The sequence below is a fragment of the Hemitrygon akajei genome, chromosome 9 (genome assembly GCF_048418815.1).
Source record: "Hemitrygon akajei chromosome 9, sHemAka1.3, whole genome shotgun sequence".
Classification (NCBI taxonomy): Eukaryota; Metazoa; Chordata; class Chondrichthyes; order Myliobatiformes; family Dasyatidae; genus Hemitrygon; species Hemitrygon akajei.
The window spans coordinates 107,756,014-107,778,643 of NC_133132.1; the positions used below are offsets into that span (position 1 = coordinate 107,756,014).

At 41.6% G+C, this 22,630-nt stretch overlaps 1 protein-coding gene across 1 annotated transcript in view; it reads right to left on the bottom strand.

The window, feature by feature from the left end:
- The window catches only part of LOC140733433 (CUB and sushi domain-containing protein 1-like), a 2,013,313-nt gene that overhangs the window by 1,114,792 nt on the left and 875,891 nt on the right, over positions 1-22,630 (bottom strand). Inside the window, exon 4 of the mRNA XM_073056756.1 lies at positions 4,252-4,446. Coding sequence (XP_072912857.1) covers positions 4,252-4,446 — 195 coding nt within the window. The remainder of the gene's footprint in view (positions 1-4,251; positions 4,447-22,630) is intronic.

Below are 22,630 nucleotides of genomic sequence, written 5' to 3' on the forward strand. Positions count from 1 at the left end.
TCCTAAAGTCCACCACCATCTCCTTGGTCTTGGTGATATTGAGATGCAGGTAGTTTGAGTTGCACCATATCACAAAGTCCTGTATCAGTTTCCTATACTCCTCCTCCTGTCCATTCCTGACACACCCCACTATGGCCGTGTCATCAGCGAACTTCTGCACATGGCAGGACTCCGAGTTATATTGGAAGTCTGATGTGTACAGGGTGAACAGGACCGGAGAGAGTACGGTTCCCTGCGGCGCCCCTGTGCTGCTGACCACCGTGTCAGACCTACAGTCTCCCAACCGCACATACTGAGGTCTATCTGTCAAGTAGTCCACTATCCAATCCACCATGTGAGAGTCTACTCCCATCTCCGTTAGTTTGTGCCTTAAGATCTTGGGCTCCATTTAGGCGCGTTTGGAGAATTGTATGCAGTTCAGGCAACCACTTTATAGGAAGTATGTTGACCTTTGGAGAACGTGCAGAACAGGTTTACCAGGATGCCACCTGGATTAGACGGCATTTGCTAAAATGGAAGGTTGGACAAACTTGGGTTGCTTTCTGTGGAACAGCGGAGGCTGAGGGAAAGTCTGATGGATGTTTATAAGATTATGATCAGTATCTTTTTCCAGTGGTTGAAATGTCTGATACCAGAGGGCGCGTGTTAAAGGTGAAGGGGGGTAATCTCAAAGGAGCTGTGAGAGGCAAGTTTTTTTTAACACAAAGAGTGGAGGGTATCTGCAATGCACTGCCAGTGGTAGATGTAGATGAGGGACATTTAAGAAGTGTTTGGGTAGGAACATGAATGGGAGGAAGGTGGAGGGATATGGACATTGTGGAGGCAGAGGGATTAGTTGAGTTGGCTATTTGATTGCTAATTAAATTGGTTGAGCACAGTGTGAGCTGAAGGTCCTGTTCCAGTGTTGTACTCTTCCATGTTCTCTGTTCTGTTACGGGCAACAATGGCATATCTACAGAGCAACACATCAGCTACTAGAAAGCAAGAGAGGGATTTCAAACAAAAACAAAAAATAGGAGATGGGAAATCAATAAGGTAACTGCTAGAAACTAAAAATAATTGAGCAAAAATTGATTAAAGTAGAAATACATAGCAACAGAGGAGTAATTTATTTACTAACAGAACACCTGGGGATTGAGTGCAAGTACTTTTTTGTAAACAGAATCTGATGTGATTAAAATTTAAGCTATTACTTCGATAATCCACATCAGATTGTCAATCCTTACTTTTCTGATTTATGCAAAAAAGTCTGATTTTGCTAATTCCCTAGAATTTATTTAGAAAGACCGTGAAGTGTAGTAAGCCCCTTAGTCTCCTCATGGTCCAGTAGAATTTAGGTCAAGTGTTGAGAGCTTGATCCCACCACATGTAATTGTTATCCATCATACCAGTTAGCGTAATGCTTTACAGAGCCAGCTATATGATTAAAGTTTAATTCCCACCACCATCAGTAAAGATTTTGTACTTTTCCTCCTGTGACCTCATGGGCTTCCATCTGGTACTCCGGTTTCCTCCCAGATCCCAAAGACACACGGGTTAGGGGTAAAATGATAAAGTAGTGATGTTGAAGGATGTGGTGGGGTGTGTGAGAGGGGTGTGGGTGGTGGTGTTGATCAGCCTTACTGCTTGGGGAAGGTTTCTGTCATATACTATGAAATCTGTTGTTTTACAGAGGCAGTATGGTGCAAGACATAAAAATTATTGTAATTTTCAAAATAACTATATATTCCTAAAGAACTGAAATAACAAAGTAATATTCATCAACCGTTCAGAAATTTGATGGTGAAGACAGTTCATAAAACATTGACCATGGATCTTCAGGCTCCTGTACGTCCTCCCTGATGGTTGTAATGAGAAGAGGACATGTCCTTAGTGGTGAGGGTCCTTAGTGATGAGAAGTTGATTCATTATCATCATTCTATTGGGATACAGTGAAGATCTATTTTTCTTTTTTTCATGCCATCTATTCAGATCATACCAAACATAAATATATTGAGCTAGTACAAGGAGAAAAAAAACAACAGGAGTCCAGAATATAATGTTACAACTACAGAGAAAGTGCAGTGCAAGCAGAAAATACCTTGATGATTGAGTCAGTAGAAGAAACATGAAAACCTATTTTTCTACCTTATTACTTTTAGGATGTCAAAAAAACCATGATTCATAATTATAACATGTGGGGTTGCAGCAGCCAATTTGTAATTGGTCCTGGGTTATTGTTCATGACCTTAGGAATCCTTATTACAGGCACATCCATCATCAAAGATTCTCACCACCTGAATTATGCCCTCTTCTCATTACTACCACTAGGGAGGAGGTGCAGTAGCCCAAAAACCCACACTCAAAGTTTTTGGAATAGCTTTGTAACTTACAGTGATTTATTTATGCCTTGCACCATTCTGCTATCACAAAACAATAAATATCACAACTTGTCAGTGATAATAAACCTGATTTTGACTCTTTGTAAATAATTGATTTATTATTGGTCTGTACTCACTAGAGTTTAAAAGAATCAGGGAGATCTCATCAAAACCTATTGAATATTGAAAGGCGTAGATAGAGGGGACATGGGGAAAACGTTTCCTATTGTGGGGGAGTCTAGGACTGGAGGGCACATCCTCAGAATACAACAGAGATAAAGAACAATTTCTCTAGCCAGAGGTGAATCTATGGAATTCATTGCCACACATGGTTGTGGAGGTCATGTCATTGAGTATATTGAAAGTGGAGGTTGATAGGTTCTTGATTAATCAAGGTGTCAAAGGGATGGGGAAAAAGCAGGGAAATAAGTTTAAAAGGGATAATAAACCAGTCATCATGGAAAGGTGGAGCAGACTCTATGGAAAGGCCAAATCTTCTCCTATGTTTTATAGCCTTATGGTACCAATGCAAAAAAAAGTGAAAAGCTTTGGTTTCACTGTCACCCAGACAAATCATTCGAAACTTAAGTATCTTGAGTAGGACCAAAGGGGAATAAAATCTGCCAATCATGTAGCAGCAACTCAAGGCAGAAATGCATTAGTTCAAGAGGTTCTGTTGTTGTTCAGATCAAACATAAAAATGGGGAAGGAATATGATCTGAGTGACTTTGACTGTGAAATGATTATTGGCTGCCAGATTCGGTTGTTTGCATATCACTGAAACTGTTGATCTCCTGGGATTTTCATGCACTACAGTCTTTGGAGTTTTACAGAAAATGGTGTGACAAACAAAACTCAGCCAGTGAGCAGCCACTCTGTGGGCGAAAACACCTTGTTAATGAGAGAGGTCAGAGCAGAATGGCCAGACTGGTTCAAGCTGACAGGAAGGTAACAGTAGAAATAACGATCACATGTGAGTGATAATAAACCTGATTCTAATTCTGATCCTGTCTATGCTGCATGTGTTCTGAAATTTATTTAAGTATCCCAGAACATTTATTTCAATAAACACCTTGCTAGATGAATACTGCATCTGTGGTAGGAAACTGATGGCTGATGACTCAAGTGACAGTGGACAGGGGAGATGGCTGGTATAAAGAGGAAAGGAGAGGTGGTGAGGCAAGAGTCCCAACCAATTGATGTAATGTGGCAATTGATGTAACGTGTAGGTTTATTGGATGTCAATTGTACCAAGACTCGATTACTAAAATAAGTTGCTCATTTTAGCACTTGACACACCTCTGCCTCACCATAGTATATTTGCATGTCTCTGGATAATTTATTTATTTATTTAGAGATGCGGCACTGTAACAGGAGGTCATGGGTTAAGGATGAAAGGTGAATTATAAGGGAGAACTTCACTCAGAAGGTGGTGAGAGTGTGACACAAGCTATCTGCAGAAGTGGTGGCTTTGTGTTTGATTGCAGCATTTAATAGAAATTTGGATAGGTACATGGATGGGAAGGTTAGGAGAACTATGGTCCAGATGCAGATCAGTGAAACTAGGTAGAATAACAAATTAGCATTGATTAGTTGGGCCAAAAGACCCATTTCCATGCTGTTGTGTTCTATGACTGTGACTCTCCTAAGTTCAAGAAACCCATGGCACCCATTTACACGCATGTGACCAATTAACCTACCAAAACCTGTATGCTTTTGGAATGTGGGAGGAAACCAAAGGACATGGAGGAAACCCACAGTGTCACAGGGGAGAATGCACAAACTGCTTACAGATAGTGATAGGAATTGAACCTGGGTTACTGGTACTTTAATAGCATTACACTAACTGCTACTCTACCATACTGCCAATGAAATTTTATTGCGACATTACCTCTGCAAAATGGTGGTGGGAAGTCCCATGATGCTCCATTACCAGGACTAACGATACAGGTCAGTACTGCGTGACCTTCCAGTACGTGGCCTGTGACACAGGTGTACCGGATCTTATCCCCAATGTTGAACCTGGTTCCGTGCAGAACTCCTTTGGGAATCACTCCTGGATTGCCACAGGTGTGGCTTGGCAAAACTAGGAAAGAAAAAAAATACAAAGAGACACATCAGTGATGATAACTTATCGTGAAAGTTAGATCAACGCCATTTGGCACTACAGAGTCATCATCTTGAAGAAAGTTCAATAAAGGACAATAAATCGGCTGTTTGAAAATAATTTTATGTAATTCAGTGAGTAAACATCATATTTGCTAAAACAACGTTCAACTGTAATAGTCAGGCTGGCAGCCATGGCATTTAACCAACCAGCCCACCTTGAACATAGTGTGAGTGCAATCACTCAAAGCAAGTATTACACTTGGTTCTCCTGAAGGGTTGTCTTTTGGTTGACTTTACTGCTATGGGTGACCCTGTCAGGAGCTAAGTGTCAGATGGCTAAATTTCAGACAGCATCACACTCGGGATCTCAGGAATTCACAAGCCTGTCCACCACGACAAGGTGATGGTCCTCGGAGAGGAGTTTGAACAAAAACAGTACAGCACAAGGACAGGCCCTTCAATCTACAAAACCGGTGTTGACCACAGAATGAATATCCTCCCCTTTATCTGCTTGTTCATCTGCCTGTCTAAATCCTCCTTAAACAATGATACTGTATCCACTTTCACCACATCTCCCAGCAGCGTGTTCCAGGAACGCTTCTTGTCTGTCACAAGACAACAAATTTCAATACATATGTCACTGATAATAAACCTGATTTGACCTATTCTGACCCTGGCTCTGTGCTCATGTACACCGCTATCAGATCACCCTCATTCTCCAACTTTCCCTGAAATAAAGTCATAGTCTACACAGGCTCTCTTTGTAATGCAGTCTCCTAAATCTAGACAACTTTCAGTGCATCTGTACCTCAGTTCATCAGACTATAAGACATTAGACCATTTGGCCCATCAAGTCTGTTCTGCCATTCAATCGCGGCTGATCGATTTTACCCCTCTTCAGCCTCACTCCCCAGCCTTCTCCCTGTAATCTTTGATGCCATGGTCCAATCAAGAAACATCAAGCTCTGCTTCAAAGACATCCAATGACCTGGCCTCCATAGCTGCTTGTGCTAATAAATTCCACAAATTCACCACCCTCTCACTAAAGAAATTTCTTCGCATCTCTGTTTTAAATGCATGGCCCTCTATTTTGAAACTGTGCTATGGGAAACATCCTTCACTCGAGGCCTCTCAACGATCAAAATGTTTCAATGAGATCTCCCTCATCCTTCTAAATTTCAGCGAGTACAGACCCAGAGCAATCAAACGTTCCTTGTATGATAACCCTTTCATTCCTGGAATCATCCTTGTCAACCTCCTCAGTATGCTCTCCTATGTCAGCACATCTTTTCTAAGATGAGGAGCCAGAACTGTTTACATTAAGCAAGATGAGGCCTCTCCAGTGCCTTATGAAGCCCCAGCATCACATCCCTGCTTTTGTAATGAATGCTAGCATTGCATTTGCCTTCCTTACCAACGACTCTTCCTCCAAGTTAACCTTTAAGGCGTTCTACACAAGGATTGCCACGTCCCTTTGCATTTCCTCAACACAACCTGCCCCTCTACCAATCTTCACAACTTCGATGGCAACAAAACCATCTATTCCATCATCTAAATTCCATCTCTTATAAGAGACTCCTGGAGAGGTACATGGAGCTCAGAAAAATAGAGGGCTATGGGAAACCCTAGGTAATTTCTAAGGTAAGCATATGTTCATCACAGCTTTGTGGGCCGAAGGACCTGTATTGTGCTGTAAGTTTTCTTTGTTTCTATGCTTCTATGTTTCTAAATTATTGATAAAGATCATAAAAAGTGGTCCCAATAATGTATTGAAAGTGTCCTGACTGGTCCAGGATATGTTTGCTATGACAACTCGAATGTGCTGAGACGTAAGAAGCTGCAGAGAGCAAAAGACTCTGCCCAATACATCATGGGCACATCTCTCCCCACCAGCAATAGTATATGCAGGAGGCACTGCCTAAAGAAGGCAACATCGATATCAAAGATCTCCAACATTCAGGCCATGGCATCTTCTCACAGCTACCATCGGGCAGGAGGCACAGAAGTTCAAATTTCCACACAACCAGGTTCAAGAACAGCTACTTTGCTTTAACCATGTGCTCCTTGAACTAAGCAACACAACTCTAAACATTCTCTCAGTATAGCAACACTGTGACCGCATTGCATTAAAATAGACTTTGTAGTTCTAAATTTGTTTTCTTGTAAAAATTGTGCATAATTTGTAATTTACAATACAATTACATATGATAGGATGTTGTTTATTATGTACAGCTCAGCATTTTGCACAGTCATTCCAACAGTCCTGATTGAAAAGTTACAGAACCTAGGTAAGCCTCTACAACTGGATCCTCTACTTCCTAGCTGCAAGACCATAATCTGTGTGTATTGGAAGTAACATCTCTAACTCACTGACAATCAACACTGGTACACCACAGGGATGTTTGCTTAGCCCACTCTCTCTACAGTATACAAATAACTGTGTGACTAGCTACGGCTCAAATGTCATCTATAAATTTGCTGTTAATACAACCATTGTTGATAGAATTTCAGATGGCAACAAAAGGGGTGTACAAGAGTGAGATATTCTGGATAGTTGAATGGTGAGGCCTTGTCTGGTTGGCTGCCAGTAACTAGTCACGTTCCTCAGGTGTCAGTATTGGGACAATTACTTTTCACATTGTTTATCAATGATTTCAATAATGGAATTGATGTTTTTGTGGTAAGGTTTGTGGATGATACGAAGATAGTTGGAGGGATAGGTTGTGCTGAGGAAGCAATGCAATTACAGCAGGACTTAAACAAATTGGAAAAATGGGCAAAAAAGTGGCAGATGGAATACAGTGCTAGGAAATATGATAACGCATTTTGATAAAAGGAACAATAATCCAGACTATTATCTAAATGGGGAGAAAATTCAAACATCACAGGTGCAGAGAGACTTGGGAGTCCTCATGCAAGACTCCCAGAAGGTTAATTTACAGGTCGAGTCTGTGGTGAAGAAGGTAAATGCAATGTTGGCATTGATTTCAAGGGGAATAGAATATAAAAGCAAGTTGATGGAAAAGATTCTGAGAGGCAGTATTTATGAACATTTGGAGAGGCATGGTATGATTAGGAATAGCCAGCATGGCTTTATCAAAGGCAAATCATGCCTTTCGAGCCTGATTGAATTTTTTGAGGACGTGACTAAACACGTTGATGAAGGTAGAACAGTAGATGTAGTGTATATGGATTTCAGCAAGGCATTTGATAAGATACCTCATGCAAGTCTTAATGAGAAAGTAAGGAGGCATGGGATCCAAGGGGACCTTGCTTTGTGGATCCAGAATTGGCTTGCACACAGAAGGCAAAGAGTGGTTGTAGATGGGTCATATTCTGTATGGGTTCTGGGCCCCTTTGTGATTCTTATAAATGACCTCAGTGGGGAAATGGAGGGATGGGTTGGTAAATTTGCTGATGACACAAAGGTTGGGGGTGTTGTGGATAGTATGGAAGGCTGTCAGAAGTTACAGCGAGACATTGATAGGTTGTAAAACTGGGCTGAAAAGTGGGAGATGGAGTTGAACCCAGATAAGTGTGAGGTGGTTCAGTTTGATAGGTCAAATATGATGACAGAATATAGTATTAATGGCAAGAATCTTGGCAGTGTGGAAGATCAGAGGGATCTTGGGGTCTGAGTCCATAGGACACTGAAAGCTGCTGTGCAGGTTGACTGTGTGGTTAAGAAGGCATACAGTACATTGGCCTTCATCAACCATGGGCATAAATTCAACAGCCGAGAGGTAATGTTGCAGCTATATAGAACCCTAATCAGACGCCACTTGAAGTACTGTGCTCAGTTCTGTTCACCTCACTACAGGAAGGATGTGGAAACTATAGAAAGGGTGCAGAGGAGATTTGCAAGGATGTTGTTTGGATTGGGGAGCATGCCTTATGAGAATAGATTGAGTGAACTCGGCCTTTTCTCCTTGGAGCAGTGAAGGATGAGAGGTGACCTGATAGAGGTGTATAAGATGATGAGAGGCATTGATTGTGTGGATAGTCAGAGGCTTTTTCCCAAGGCTGAAATGGCTAGCACGAGAGGGCACAGTTTTAAGGTGCTTGGAATTAGGTACAGAGGAGATGTCAGGGGTAAGTTTTTCTTTTACGCAGAGAGTGGTGAGTGCATAGAATGGGCTGTCAGCAAAGGTGGTGGAGGTGGATATGATAGGGTCTTTTAAGAGACTCCTGGATAGATACATGGAGCTTAGAAAAACAGTGGGTTATGGGTAACCCTTGATAATTTCTAAAGTAAGTACATGTTCGGCACAGCATTGTGGGCTGAAGGGCCTGTATTGTACTGTAGTTTTTCTGTGTTTCTATGAGATAATGCTGAAACTTTATGTGACATTGGTGAGGCCACACTTGGAGTATTGTCAACAGTTTTGGGTCCCATGGCTGTTCACAAGGCTTTAGACACCTGGACAACACAAACACCTATGTCACGATGTTGTTCCTCTACTTTAGCTCAGCATTTAATACCATAATTCCCACATTCCTGATTAAGAAGTTATAGAATCTGGACCTAATGGATCTCTGCAAATGGATCCTCGACTTCCTAACTGGAAGACCACTACTATGCAGACTGGTGATAACATATCCTCTTCACTGACAATCCTCCTCAGGGGTGTGTGCTTAGCACACTGTTTTACTCTCTATATACACATGACTGTGTGGCTAGGCATAGCTCAAACACCATCTATAAATTTACTGATGATACAACCAGTGTTGGTAGAATCTCAGATGGGGTCGGTCGAGACAGCATAGAGGAGCGAGGTATGCCAACTAGTGGAGTGATGTCGCAGCAACAACCTGGCACTCAATGTCTGTAAGACGAAAGAGTAATTGTGGACTTCAGGAAGGGTAAGATGAAGGAACAGATACCAATCCTCATAGAGGGATCAGAAGTGGAGAGAGTGAGCAGTTTCAAGTTCCTGGTTGTCAAGATCTCTGAGGATCTAACCTGCTCCCAACATATTGATGCAGTTATAAAGAAGGTAAGACAGTGACTATACTTCATTCGGAGTTTGAAGAGATTTGTTATGTCAACAAAAACACTCAAAAACTTCTATAGGTGAACCGTGGAGAGCATTCTGACAGGCTGCATCATTGTCTGGTATGGATTGGGGTGGAGGGTGCTACTGCACAGGACCGAATGAAGCTGCAGGGGTTGTAAATTTAGTTGGCTCGATCTTGGGTACTAGCCTAGAAAGTACCCAGGACATCCTCAAGAAGCGGTGTCTCAGAAAGGCAGCATCCAATATTAAGGGCCCCAGCACCCAGGGCATGCCTTTTTCTCACTGTTACCATCAAGTAGGAGGTACAGAAGCCTGAAGGCACACACTCAGTGATTCAGGAATAGCTTCTTCCCCTCTACCATCCAATTTCTAATTGGACATTGAACCCAGGAACACTACCTCACCACTTTTTTTAAATTTCTGTTTTCCTGCATTACTTATTTGCACTTAAATATTTATTAGACATAAATATACTTCCAGTTATTCAATGTTTTTCCTATATTTGTTCATCATGTATTTCATTGTACTGCCGCCGTAAAGTCATGACAAATTCTGCTGATATTAAGCCTAATTCTGATTTATGACTAATTTAAGTTTTCCCCAGGAATGCTGATAATTGAATGATATGTTCTTGCAGAAATGTTGCTCCAGGGCACATCCCATGCACCATCAATCTATAAGCCCTGACATTCAGGGACTAGGCTCTGGCTGCAAAAGGAGGAGGTTGGGCATGGTGTTAGCAACACCACCCCATAAAAATCCAGAGTTACAAAAATGCCAGCAGAATCTCCACAGACCTCATCCCTAGGGAAGGAAAGATTTTCACCTGGAGGAAATATTAATTTGTGTGTTGAAAATGGAAGCCACAGGGCCGATCCCAAGACAGAGGACTCTCCGGCGAGATGCTGTCTCTGGGCTGCGTCTCAATAAGGGTGATGTGTTTCCGAAGAAGAAGTATGCTTTTCTGCAATCATAACTATATGTGCAATATGAGCCTTGTGCTGTGTGATTGTTTTTATTGTGTTTTGCACCTTGACCCCAGAGGAACCGTAGGCCCCTGAATTGGCATGGATACCTTCAGTTGCCACAACTCTGAAATGTTTTTCAACCTAAAGACTCACTTTCAAGGAATCTTTGCAACTCATGTTCTCAGTATTATGTTTTATTTGTACAGTTTGTCTTCTTTAGCATGTTATTTGTCTGCATTTGTCAGTTTATATAGCTTCTTGTAAATTATATTGCATTTCTTTTTTTACAGTGAATACCTGCAAGGAATGAATCTCAGGGTAGTACATAGTAAGATACAGTGCCTATCGACAGTATACACCCCCTTGGAAGCTTTCATGTCTTATTGTTTTACAACATAGAATCACAATGGATTTAAGTTGGCTTTTTTTCACACAGATCAACAGAAAAAGACTCTTTCATATCAAAGTGAAAACAGATCTCTACAAAAGTGATCTAAATTACAAACATATAACACAAAATAATTGATTGCATAAGTATTCACCCCTTCATGTCAGTATTTAGTAGATTCCCATTTGGCAGATTTACAGCCTTGAGTCTATGTGGACAGGTCTCTATCAGCTTGGCAATTTCCCCCCATTCTTCTTTACAAAATGGCTCATGCTCTGGCGGATTGCTTGGGATCATGAGTGAACAATGCTTTTCAAGTCCAGCCACAAATTCTCAATGGCATTGAGGTCAGGACTCTAATTTAACCACTCTAGGACATTAACTTTGTGGTTCTTAAACCATTCCTGTGTAGCTTTGGCTTTATTCTCGGGGCTATTTTCTTGTGGAAAAACAAATCTCTCCAAAGTCATAGTTCTCTTGCAGACTGCATTAGGTTTTCCTCCAGGATTTCCCTGTATTTTGCTGAATCCATTTTACCCTCTATCATCACAAGCCTTCCAGGGCCTGCTGCAGTGAAGCTCCCCACAGCATGATGCAGCCACCACCATGCTTCACAGTAGGATGGTGTGTTTTTAGTCTGATAGCCCAAAAGCTAAATTTTAGTTTCATCAGACCAGAGAACCTTTGTCCAGCTGACTTCAGTCTCCCACATGCCTTCTGGTAAACTCTAGCTGTGATTTCTTGTGAATTTTTTTCAACAGTGGCTTTCTCTTTGCCACTCTCCCATAAAGTTGTGACTGATGAAGCACCTGGGCAACAGTTGTTGTATGCACAGTCTCTCCCATCTCAACCAATGAAGCTTGTAACTCCTCCAGAGTTGTCATAGGTCTCTTGGTGACCTCTCTCGCTAGTCCCCTTCTTGTACGGTTACCCAGTCTTTAAGGACGGCCTGCTGTAGGCAGATTTACAGCTGTAATTATTTTTCAATTTCTTGATGATTGACTGAACTGTATTCCAAGGGATATTCAATGGCTCGGAAATTCTTTTGTATCCATCTCCTGACTTGTGTTTTTCGATAAACTATTCGCAGAATTGCTTGAAGTGTTCTTTTGTCTTCTTCGTGTAGTTTTTGCCAAGATACCGACTCACCAGCAGCTGGACCTCCAGATATAGGTGTATTTTTACTGCAATCAGTTGAAACACCTTGACTGCACACAGGTCTTCAAGAACAGATCTCCATTCAACTAATTATGTGACTTCTAAAAACAATTAGCTGCACCAGTGTGGTTTGATGTGTCATATTAAAGAGAGTGAATACTTATGCAATCAATCATTTTGTGTTTTATATTTGCAATTAATTTAGATCACCTTTTAGAGATCTGTTTTCATATTGACACAAGAGGTTTTTTTTTCTGTTGACCAGTGTCAAAAAGGCCAAATTAAATCCAAATAAAAACACAAAATGCTGGCAGAACTCAGCAGGCCAGACAGCATCTATGGGAGGAGGTAGTGACAACGTTTCGGGCTGAAACCCTTCATCAGGAGTGAAGTAACATGGGATGGTCGAAGGGGGGATAAGAAGTGGGGGGAGGGATAAAGTAGAGAGCTAGGAAGTGATAGGCTGGAGAGAAATGGGCTAGGGGGAAGGTGGAGAATTATGGGAAATGAGTGCAAAGGGACATTGGGGTCCTTGTGCAGGACTCCTTAAAGGTTAACTTGCAGGTTAAGCTGGTGGTAAGAAAGGCAAATGCAATGTTAGCATTCATTTCACGAGGCCTAAAATATAAGAGCAATGATATAATACTGAGGCTTTATAAGGCATTGATCAGACTCACTTGGGGTATTGTGAGCAGGTTTGGGCTCTAAGTCTAAGAAAAGATTTACTGGCACTGGAGAGGTCCAGAGGAAGTGCATGAGAATGACACCAGGAATGAAAGGGTTAATGTATGAGTAGCATTTGATGGTAAGGGCTTGAACTCACTGGAGTTTGGAAGAATGAGGAGGGATCTCATTGAAACGTATCAAATATTGAAAGGCCTAGACAGAGTAGATGTGGAAATAATGTTTCCTATACTGGGTGAGTGTCAGACCACAGGGCACAGCCTCAGAATAGTGGAATGTCCATTTAGAACAGAGATAAGGAGGAATTTCTTTTGCCAGGGAGTGATGAGCCTGTGAAATTCATTGCCATAGAAGGCTGCAGAAGCAAAGTCATTGAGTATACTTAAAGTGGAGGCTGATTGGTTTTTCATTAGTCAGGGTGTCAAAGGTTATGGAGAGGAAACAGGGGAATGGAGTTGAGAGGAATAATAAGTCCGCCATGCTTGAATGGTGGAGCAGATTTGATAGGCCAAATTTCAACTCCTATGAGTTATGGTCTTATGGTTTTATTAAGTTGATGGGTGGTAAGTGATGTATAGAGGCATAGACATGGGGAAGGCTTTGGAGACATGAAGTTTTAGTTCTTCATACTTATAGTAATTAAAATCATGATGACAAAGACAAATAATTAAAATTATCTCTTATCTCCTTGCAGACTTACAATCCACATTCAAGTGAACAGATCGAGTCTGACATGAGATCCCAGAACAGTTTCCACAGCGTTAAAGCACAGGAATCCCAACTAATCCCCACTCTAGCATCGTTCTCCACAGGGAGTCCTGAAACCCATTTACTTTTAGAAATGGCTTTAGCTCCATGTGGAAATGCTGGTAAAATCTATCAAAATCTGGGCCATTGCAGCAATTATCAGTAGTAAACTGAATTTTAGAAAGCACCACAGAGAATCAGAATAGATATCTTTGCAAGTTGCAATGATTCAGATGGACTTCTGAAGGCTTTGTGACAAGAATAATTAAAATATTACTTTATTTCTGATGAAAAGATATGAAACTTTAATACTATTTGAGATGATAAAGAGTTTGTCAGATCTGTAAAATGGCAGTATTTTTTTTAGTATCGGCCAAAGAAACATTTCATTTGAATTAGGCTGGAACATGTTTTGCCAATCCCACCAGTTTACTTCCTCCTCTCAGCCTGTGCACTAAGTATCACAATCAGAATCAAATCTAATATCACTGACGCATGTTATGCAGTTGTTATTTTATGGCAGCAGCAGCTTAATGCAATATATTAAAAAGCTTTGTTACAATAAGAAATATAAAGAAAATATTCATATTGTGACCACTATATTAGACATCTCCTGGAGTTCAACCCAGATAAGTGTGAGGTGGTTCATTTTGGTGGGTCAAATATGATGGCAGAGTATAGCATTAATGGGAAGACTCTTGGCAGTGTGGAGGATCAGAGGGATCTTGGGGTCCGAGTCCACAAGACACTCAAAGCTGCTACACAGGTTGACTCTATGGTTAAGAAGGCATACGGTGCACTGGCCTTCATCAATCGTGGGATTGAGTTTAAGAGCCGAGAGGTAATGTTGCAGCTATATAGGACCCTGGTCAGACCCCACTTGGAGTACTGTGCTCAATTCCATTTGCCTCACTATAAGAAGGATGTGGAAACCATTGAAAGGGTGCAAAGGAGATTTACAAGTATATTGCCTGGATTGGGGAGCATGCCTTATGAGAATAGGTTGAGCGAACTCGGCCTTTTCTCCTTAGAGCAACGGAGGATGAGAGGTGACCTGATAGAGGTGTATAAGATGATGCGAGGCATTGATTGTGTGGTGAACTACATATACCTGCCTGGACACGCCCTCCCTGCTGACTGCTCCTGTGGCTCCTCCCAGAGACCCCGGTATAAAGGCGATTGGAGGCACTGCTCCTCCCTCAGTCTCCAGGATGTTGTGTGATGGTCTCTTGCTGCTGATAGTGCTCTCTCTTCCAGCTAATAAAAGCCTATCTCTCGCCTCACATCTCCGAGAGTTATTGATGGTGCATCAGATTGTGCGTACAGTCGGGGGCTTTTTCCCAGGGCTGAAATGGCTAGCACGAGAGGACATAGTTTTAAGGTGCTTGGAAGTAGGTACAAAATAGATGTCAGGGGTAAGTTTTTTATGCAGAGAGCGGTGAGTGCATGGAATGGGCTGCCAGCAGCAGTGGTGGAGGCGGAAACGATAGGGTCTTTTAAGAGACTCCTGGATGGAAACATGGATCTTAGAAAAATAGAGGGCTGAGGGTAAGCCTAGGTAGTTCTAAGGTAAGGTCATGTTCGGCACAGCTTTGTGGTCCGAAAGGCTTGTATTGTGCTGTAGGCTTTCTATGTTCTATGTAACAAAGTGGCCACTGAGTGGATTTTCGTGGTCTTCTGCTGCTGTAGCCCATCCACTTCAAGGTTTGATCTGTTGTGTGTTCTAAGATGCTGTTCTGCACACCACTGTTGTAACATGGCTACTGTCACCTTCCTATAAACTTCAACCAGTCTGGCCTTTCTCCTCTGATCTCTTTCATTAACAAGGGTTTTTCACACACAGAAATGCCACTCACTCACCATTTTAACACTATTTTTTGTACTCCCTACTGACTATTGTGTGTGAAAATCCCATGAGATCAGGAGTTTTGCAATACTCAAACCACGCTGCCTGACACCAACAATCATTTCACAGTCAAAGTAATTTAGATCACATCGCTTCCCCATTTGGATGTTTGCTCTGAACAAGAGCTAAACCTCTTAACCATGCCTGCATGGATTTAGGTATTAAGTTGCTGCCACGTGACTGACTGTTAGATATTTGCATTAGGTGTACATGTGAACCTAATAATTGAGAGTAGATATGTGACTTTGATTTGAGTTGTTGCTTTATTGTGAGCTACTTGTTCCAAATGTAACTTCTGCAACTGCCCCATCATCATGTCTGTAGTAAGTAGGCAATCTGCTACATAGGCTGACGCTCTGTAGTGATGAATTACGCTGTCAAACGCCGCAACACCAGAGAGGTAAAACCATTTTAAACTGTCATTATTACAATAACCTTTTCACTTATGGCCTCTGCTGGATTGTGTCTTCTGGGAAAAAAAATCTGACACCTTGGAATCATTAAAGTGCGATTATTTTTTCTTATCTGCTTGGAGTCCCTTCCATCATCCCACAAACAATACAACAAAAATGGAAAGGAGGGACAGTAAAATCAGCACTGATTTTCTGGAAATTTATTACCTTCATGCTCAACTCACTTCGGGAAGGAATATACCAATTTGTTTCTTGCTTGAATTGTTTGATCTATTCATTATGCAGGGAGGGGTAGCATCTCTGGTGAAGGGGCTTGTCATGTTCATTCTGAGGTAGCTCTCAGTTCTCTCTTGTGGACCCAAGTCACTGTTTGCGTGTAATCGCAGCCACTTCCCAATTCAACAGGCAAACTAAAGCAAGTGAGGGTGGTTAGCGGGCCTCATACCCCAGAAAGACAGGGACATGCTTGTCCTAGCGTATGAAGTTAACTCCAGTGGGTTAGACAAATTAAAACAACAGTTAGATCCAACAGCCAGGAAAGAGAATCTGCAAAGCTCTGTCGACGTGAAATGATGAGGCACAAAAGAAAACGTGGTCATCCACTGCGGCCAAAGAAGACCCTATTTTGTGACAACTACTCATGCCACTGGACCTGGACTTCCAAAGTCAAGGGATTGGAAATGCCCTCATGCAGTGGAAATGCCCTCATGCAATAGCTTTCCTACTTTAAAAGCCCTAAGCCCTCCCACACTGGTCTGCTGTCATCGTTGGATACTTCGGACAGCCAGCAAACAAGAAACAACACAAATCTAAACTTCAAAGCAGTTCTCCTTGTTAATTCTTGGTTGGCTGAGACGCACCTACCCTTGTCATTCGCCAGCCATCCCGATGCTGTCACGCAAAAGGTACAGCTTCTGTACATATAAATACACACTCAGCGACCACTTTATAAGTCAAACTGTACACCTGCTCATCAATGCAAATATCTCATCAGCCAGTCATGTGCAGCAACTCAATGCTTGAAAGCATATAGACATGGTCAAGAAGTTCGGTTGTTGTTCAGAGCAAACATCAGAATGGAGATGAAATGTGACCGAAGTGACTTTGACTGTGGAATGATTGTTGGTGCTAGGTAGGGTGGTTTGAGTATCTCAGAAACTGCTAATCTCCTGGAGATTTCATGCACAACAATCTCTGTTTAGTCAATTCAAGCACTGGGCCAGATTAAAAAGATTAAGGCCTCAAGTCTGAGGGCAAAAGAGGAACTGGTTTTTAGCTCACTACTCCAGGAGGCTTTACTTGCCTCAGCGCTGAACAATCAGGCTCCTGGACAAGCTCCAGGGACTCTGCAGTTACTGTTCTGTGTATTATTTGTTGTTTTTTTTTGCTTTCACAATTTGTTTTCTCCCCCCACACATTGAATGTTTGATAGTCTTTATAGTGCATTTTGTTTTTATGGGTTTTAGAGTTTTTCTATTGTTTTGTGGCTGCCTGTAACTCAGGGTTGTATACATACTTTGATAGTAAATGTACATTGGACTTTGAACAGCAGAATGCAGATGCATGGAATCTGAATAGTGGTGTAGCTTGGAATCCAGATCTATTCAACTCAACTCCACACAGAGCCCAGTACCCCTGGTGATACCAATCCAGTCAGCAATTTTTAATTGAAAAACTGTGTACTAATCCTGCAAAATCAGCAGCTAATCTTTATTGCAGCTCCATAAAATTGTTTTTATAGTGCTGAAACAGTATGAAGGTGAAAACAATTTATTGGACAGCAGTTTTGACTCATTTCTAATTTACAAAACAATTCTACTTAATGAATACTCTATTCATCAAAAAATCATAATTTATCTTGCATATAAATAATTTCCTTATCACTTTTATGATGCTGAAAGAGGCCATTCAGTTCACTGAGTGTATGCCAGCTTTGAAGAAAGTTCTCATCAGTAACTTACACAAAATGCTGGAGGAACTCAGCAAGTCAGGGGAGTAAACAGTCAATGTTTCTGGCTGAGACATGAGAACATAAGAACACAAGACATAGGAGCAGGGTAGGCCATCTAGCCCATTGAGTCTGCCCCGCCATTCAATAAGATCATGGCTGTTCTGTCCATAAACTCAGCTCCATCTACCTGCCTTTTCCACAGAACCCTTAATTCCCCTACTATGTAAAAACCTATCTAACTATATCTTAAATATATTTAGTGAAGAAGCCTCAAATGCTTCCCTGGGCAAAGAATTCCACAGATTCACCACTCACTGGGAAGAACAGTTCCTCCTCATCTCCATCCTAGATCTTCTCCCTTGAAGCTTGAGGCAATGTCCCCTAGTTCTAGTCTCACCTACCAATGGAAACAACTTTCCTACTTCTTTCTTATCTACCCCTTTCAAAATTTTGCATGTTTCTATAAGATACCCTCTCGTTCTTCTAAATTCCAGAGAGTATAGTCCCAGGTGACTCAAACTTTCCTCATAGGTTAACCCCTTCATCCCTGGAATCAAACTGGTGAACCTCCAAATCCAGTATAAACTTCCTCAAGTATGCAGACCAGAACCTCACACAGTACTCCAGGTGCGGCCCCACCAGTACCCTGTATAGTTGCAGCATGACCTACCTGCTCTTGAATTCAATCCCTCTAGCAATGAAGGCCAACATTCCGTTTGCCCTCTTAGTAACCTGTTGTACCTGCAAGCCAACTTTTTGCAATTCATGAACAAGCACTACCAAGTCCCTCTGCACAGCAGCATGCTGCAATCTTTCATCATTTGAATAATAATCTGCTCTTCTGTTATTCCTTTCAAAGTGGATAATCTCGCATTTACCAAAATTGTACTCCATCTGCCAGACTTTGGCTCACTCACTTAACCTATCTATATCCCTCCGTACACTCTCCACATTCTCTGTACAATTTGCTTTTCCACTCAGTTTAGTGTCATCAGCAAATTTTGCTACACTACACTCAGTCCCCTCTTCCAAATCATCAATGTAAATGGTAAACAGCTGCAGGCCCAGCACCGAACCCTGCGGCACCCCACTCACCACTGACTGCCAACCGGAGAAACACCCAGTTTATACCAACTATCTGCCTTCTATTGGTTAACCAATCCACTATCCATGTCAATACACTTCCTCCAACTCCATGCATCCATATTTTATTTATGTCTTTTGTGCAGCACCTTATCGAACGCCTTCTGAAAATCCAAGTATACAGCATCCACCTGTTCCCCTCTATTCACTGCACTCATTATGTCCTCAAAGAATTCCAGTAAGTTTGTCAAACAGGACCTGCCCTTTCTGAATCCATGCTGTGTCTGTCAAATGGAACCACTCCTTTCTAAATGTTTCACTACTTCTTCATCAGGACTTGGGGTGCATGGGGTATCTAGGGAGGGGTCACACCACTTCTGGTGAAGGGTCTTGCTGTGTCCATTCTGGGGCAGCTCATTCACTTTTGGACCCCAGTGGACACTCAGCTCTCATCTGTGGCTCCAATTAGCTGTTTCCATGTGACAACGCCCACATCCAAAACATCACTTCGACAGGCGGACTAAACCAGGTGAGGTGAGCCACAGGGCCTCAGACCCCTCTGAGATAGGGACATGTTGTCCTGGCATGTGAAGCTAGCTCCAGCTGAGATGGATGTGGAGAGGATGTTTCCTATATTAGGAGAGTTTAGGACCAGAGGGTATAGCCTCAGAATTCAAGAACATTGCTTTAGAACAGAGATGAGGTGAATTTCTTTAGCTAAAGAGTGGTGAATCTGAAATAAATTTATTTACATGGATGGCTGTGGAGGCCAAGTCATTCGGTATACTTAAAGCAAAGGTTGATACGTTCTTAGTTAGTAAGGGTGTCACAGGCTACAGAGGGAAGGCCAAAAAATGAGGTTGAGAGAAACACTAAGTCAGCCATGATGGAATGGAAGAGCCGACTCAATGGAACAAATTCCCTAATTCTGCTCCTGTGGTTTATGGCCTTATGGCTAACAATGAGATCCAATGGTTCTGCAAGACTTCATGGAGAGCAAAGGGTATGACAAGGCACAGAAGTAGTCACAGTAACCAAGGAAGATCCCAGTTTGTGATGACTACTTATACCACTGGACCTGGACGTGAGGTCAAGAGAATGGCCCCAGTGCAATAGCTTTTCCACTTTAAAAACTTTCCAGCATAGGTTTCAAAACTGTCATCATCAGATATGACAAATCACCTATAAATGCACTACTGCTCTGAAATCATCTGTGTAAATCGTGGCAGGATGTGACAAAAATAAATTAACTAATTTGATCAAAGATACTGCAAAAGCTGATTGTTTGACTGATCTATACTGCTGGTGAGTAAGGAACAAAAGGATTAATGACTCCAATATTGGTACTGCAGACTTAACAAGGAATAATGTTTTACCCTGAAAATTAGACAGTAATTTAGCAATGTATGGAAACAGCACAACTTCAGTTTTATGTGTAATCGACCAAGATAGAGTCATAGAGTACTACAGCATAGAAACAGACACTTTGGCCCATCTAGTCTGTGCCAAACTATTAATCTGCCTAGTCTCATAGACACACACCCAGACTGAAGCCCACCATAACCTTCCCATCCATGTACTTGTCCAAATTTCTCTTAAATGTTGAAATTGAATCTATATTCACCACTTTCACTGGCAGCTGGACCCACACTCTCACCACCCCTCTGAGTTAAGAAGTTCCTCCTTATGTTATAACCATATAACAATTACAGCACGGAAACAGGCCATCTCAGCCCTTCTAGTCCGTGCCGACTCTTACACTCACCTAGTCCCAGTGGCCCACACTCAGCCCATAACCCTCCGTTCCTTTCCTGTCCATATACCTATCCAATTTTACTTTAAATGACAATACCGAACCTACCTCTACCACTTCTACTGGAAGCTCATTCCACACAGCTACCACTCTCTGAGTAAAGAAATTCCCCCTTGTGCTACCCTTAAATTTTTGCCCCCCAACTCTCAAATCATGTCCTCTTGTTTGAATCTCCCCTACTCTCAATGGAAAAAGCCTATCCACGTCAACTCGATCTATCCCCCTCATTATTTTAAATACTTCTATCAAGTCCCCCCTCAACCTTCTACGCTCCAAAGAATAAAGACATAACTTGTTCAGCCTTTCCCTGTAACTTAGGTGCTGAAACCCAGGTAGCATTCTGGTAAATCTTCTCTGTACTCTCTCTATTTTGTTGATATCTTTCCTATAATTCAGTGACCAGAACTGTGCACAATACTCCAAATTCGGCCTTACCAATGCCTTGTACAATTTTAACATTACATCCCAACTCCTATACTCAATGCTCTGATTTATAAAGGCCAGCATACCAAAAGCTTTCTTCACCACCCTATCCACATGAGATTCCACCTTCAGGGAACTATGCACCATTATTCCTAGATCACTCCGTTCTACTGCATTCTTCAATGCCCTACCATTTACAATGTATGTCCTATTTGGATTATTCCTACCAAAATGTAGCACCTCACATTTATCAGCATTAAACTCCATCTGCCATCATTCCGCCCACTCTTCTAACTGGCCTAAATCTCTCTGCAAGCTTTGAAAACCTACTTCATTATCCATAACGCCACCTACCTTAGTATCATCTGCATACTTACTAATCCAATTTACCACCCCATCATCCAGATCATTAATGTATATGACAAACAACATTGGACCCAATACAGATCCCTGAGGCACACCACTAGTCACTGGCCTCCAACCTGATAAACAGTTACCCACCACTACTCTCTGGCATTTCCCATCTAGCCACTGTTGAATCCATTTTACTACTTCAATATTAATACCTAATGATTGAACCTTCCTAACTAACCTTCCGTGCGGAACCTTGTCAAAGGCCTTACTGAAGTCCATATAAACAACATCCACTGCCTTTCTCTCGTCAATTTTCCTCATAACCTCTTCAAAAAATTCAATAAGATTTGTCAAACATGACCTTCCACACACAAATCCATGCTGACTATTCCTAATCAGACCCTGTCTATCCAGATAATTATATATACCATCTCTAAGAATACTTTCCATTAATTTACCCACCACTGACGTCAAACTGACAGGCCTATAATTGCTAGGTTTACTCTTGGAACCCTTTTTAAACAATGGAACCACATGAGCAAAACACCAATCCTCCAGCACCATCCCCATTTCTAATGACATTTGAAATATTACTGTCAGAGCCCCTGCTATTTCCACACCAACTTCCCTCAAGGTCCTAGGGAATATCCTGTCAGGACCCGGAGATTTATCCACTTTTATATTCCTTAAAAGTGCCAGTACTTCCTCCTCTTTAATCGTCATAGTTTCCATAACTTCCCTACTTGTTTCCCTTGCCTTACACAATTCAATATCCTTCTCTTTAGTGAATACCGAAGAAAAGAAATTGTTCAAAATCTCCCCCATCTCTTTCGGCTCCACACATAGCTGTCCACTCTGATTCTCTAAGGGACCAATTTTATCCCTCACTATCCTTTTGCTATTAATATAACTGTAGAAACAATTCGGATTTATTTTCACCTTACTTGCCAAACTTGCCTTATTTTCACTTGCCAAAGCAACCTCGTATCTTCTTTTAGCTTTTCTAATTTCTTTCTTAAGATTCTTTTTACATTCTTTATACTCCTCAAGCACCTCATTTACTCCATGCTGCCTATATTTATTATAGATCTCATTCTTTTTTGGAACCAAGTTTCCAATATCCCTTGAAAACCATGGCAGTCTCAAACTTTTAACCTTTCTTTTCAACCTAACAGGAACATAAAGATTCTGTACCCTCAAAATTTCACCTTTAAATGATCTCCATTTCCCTATTACATCCTTCCCATAAAACAAA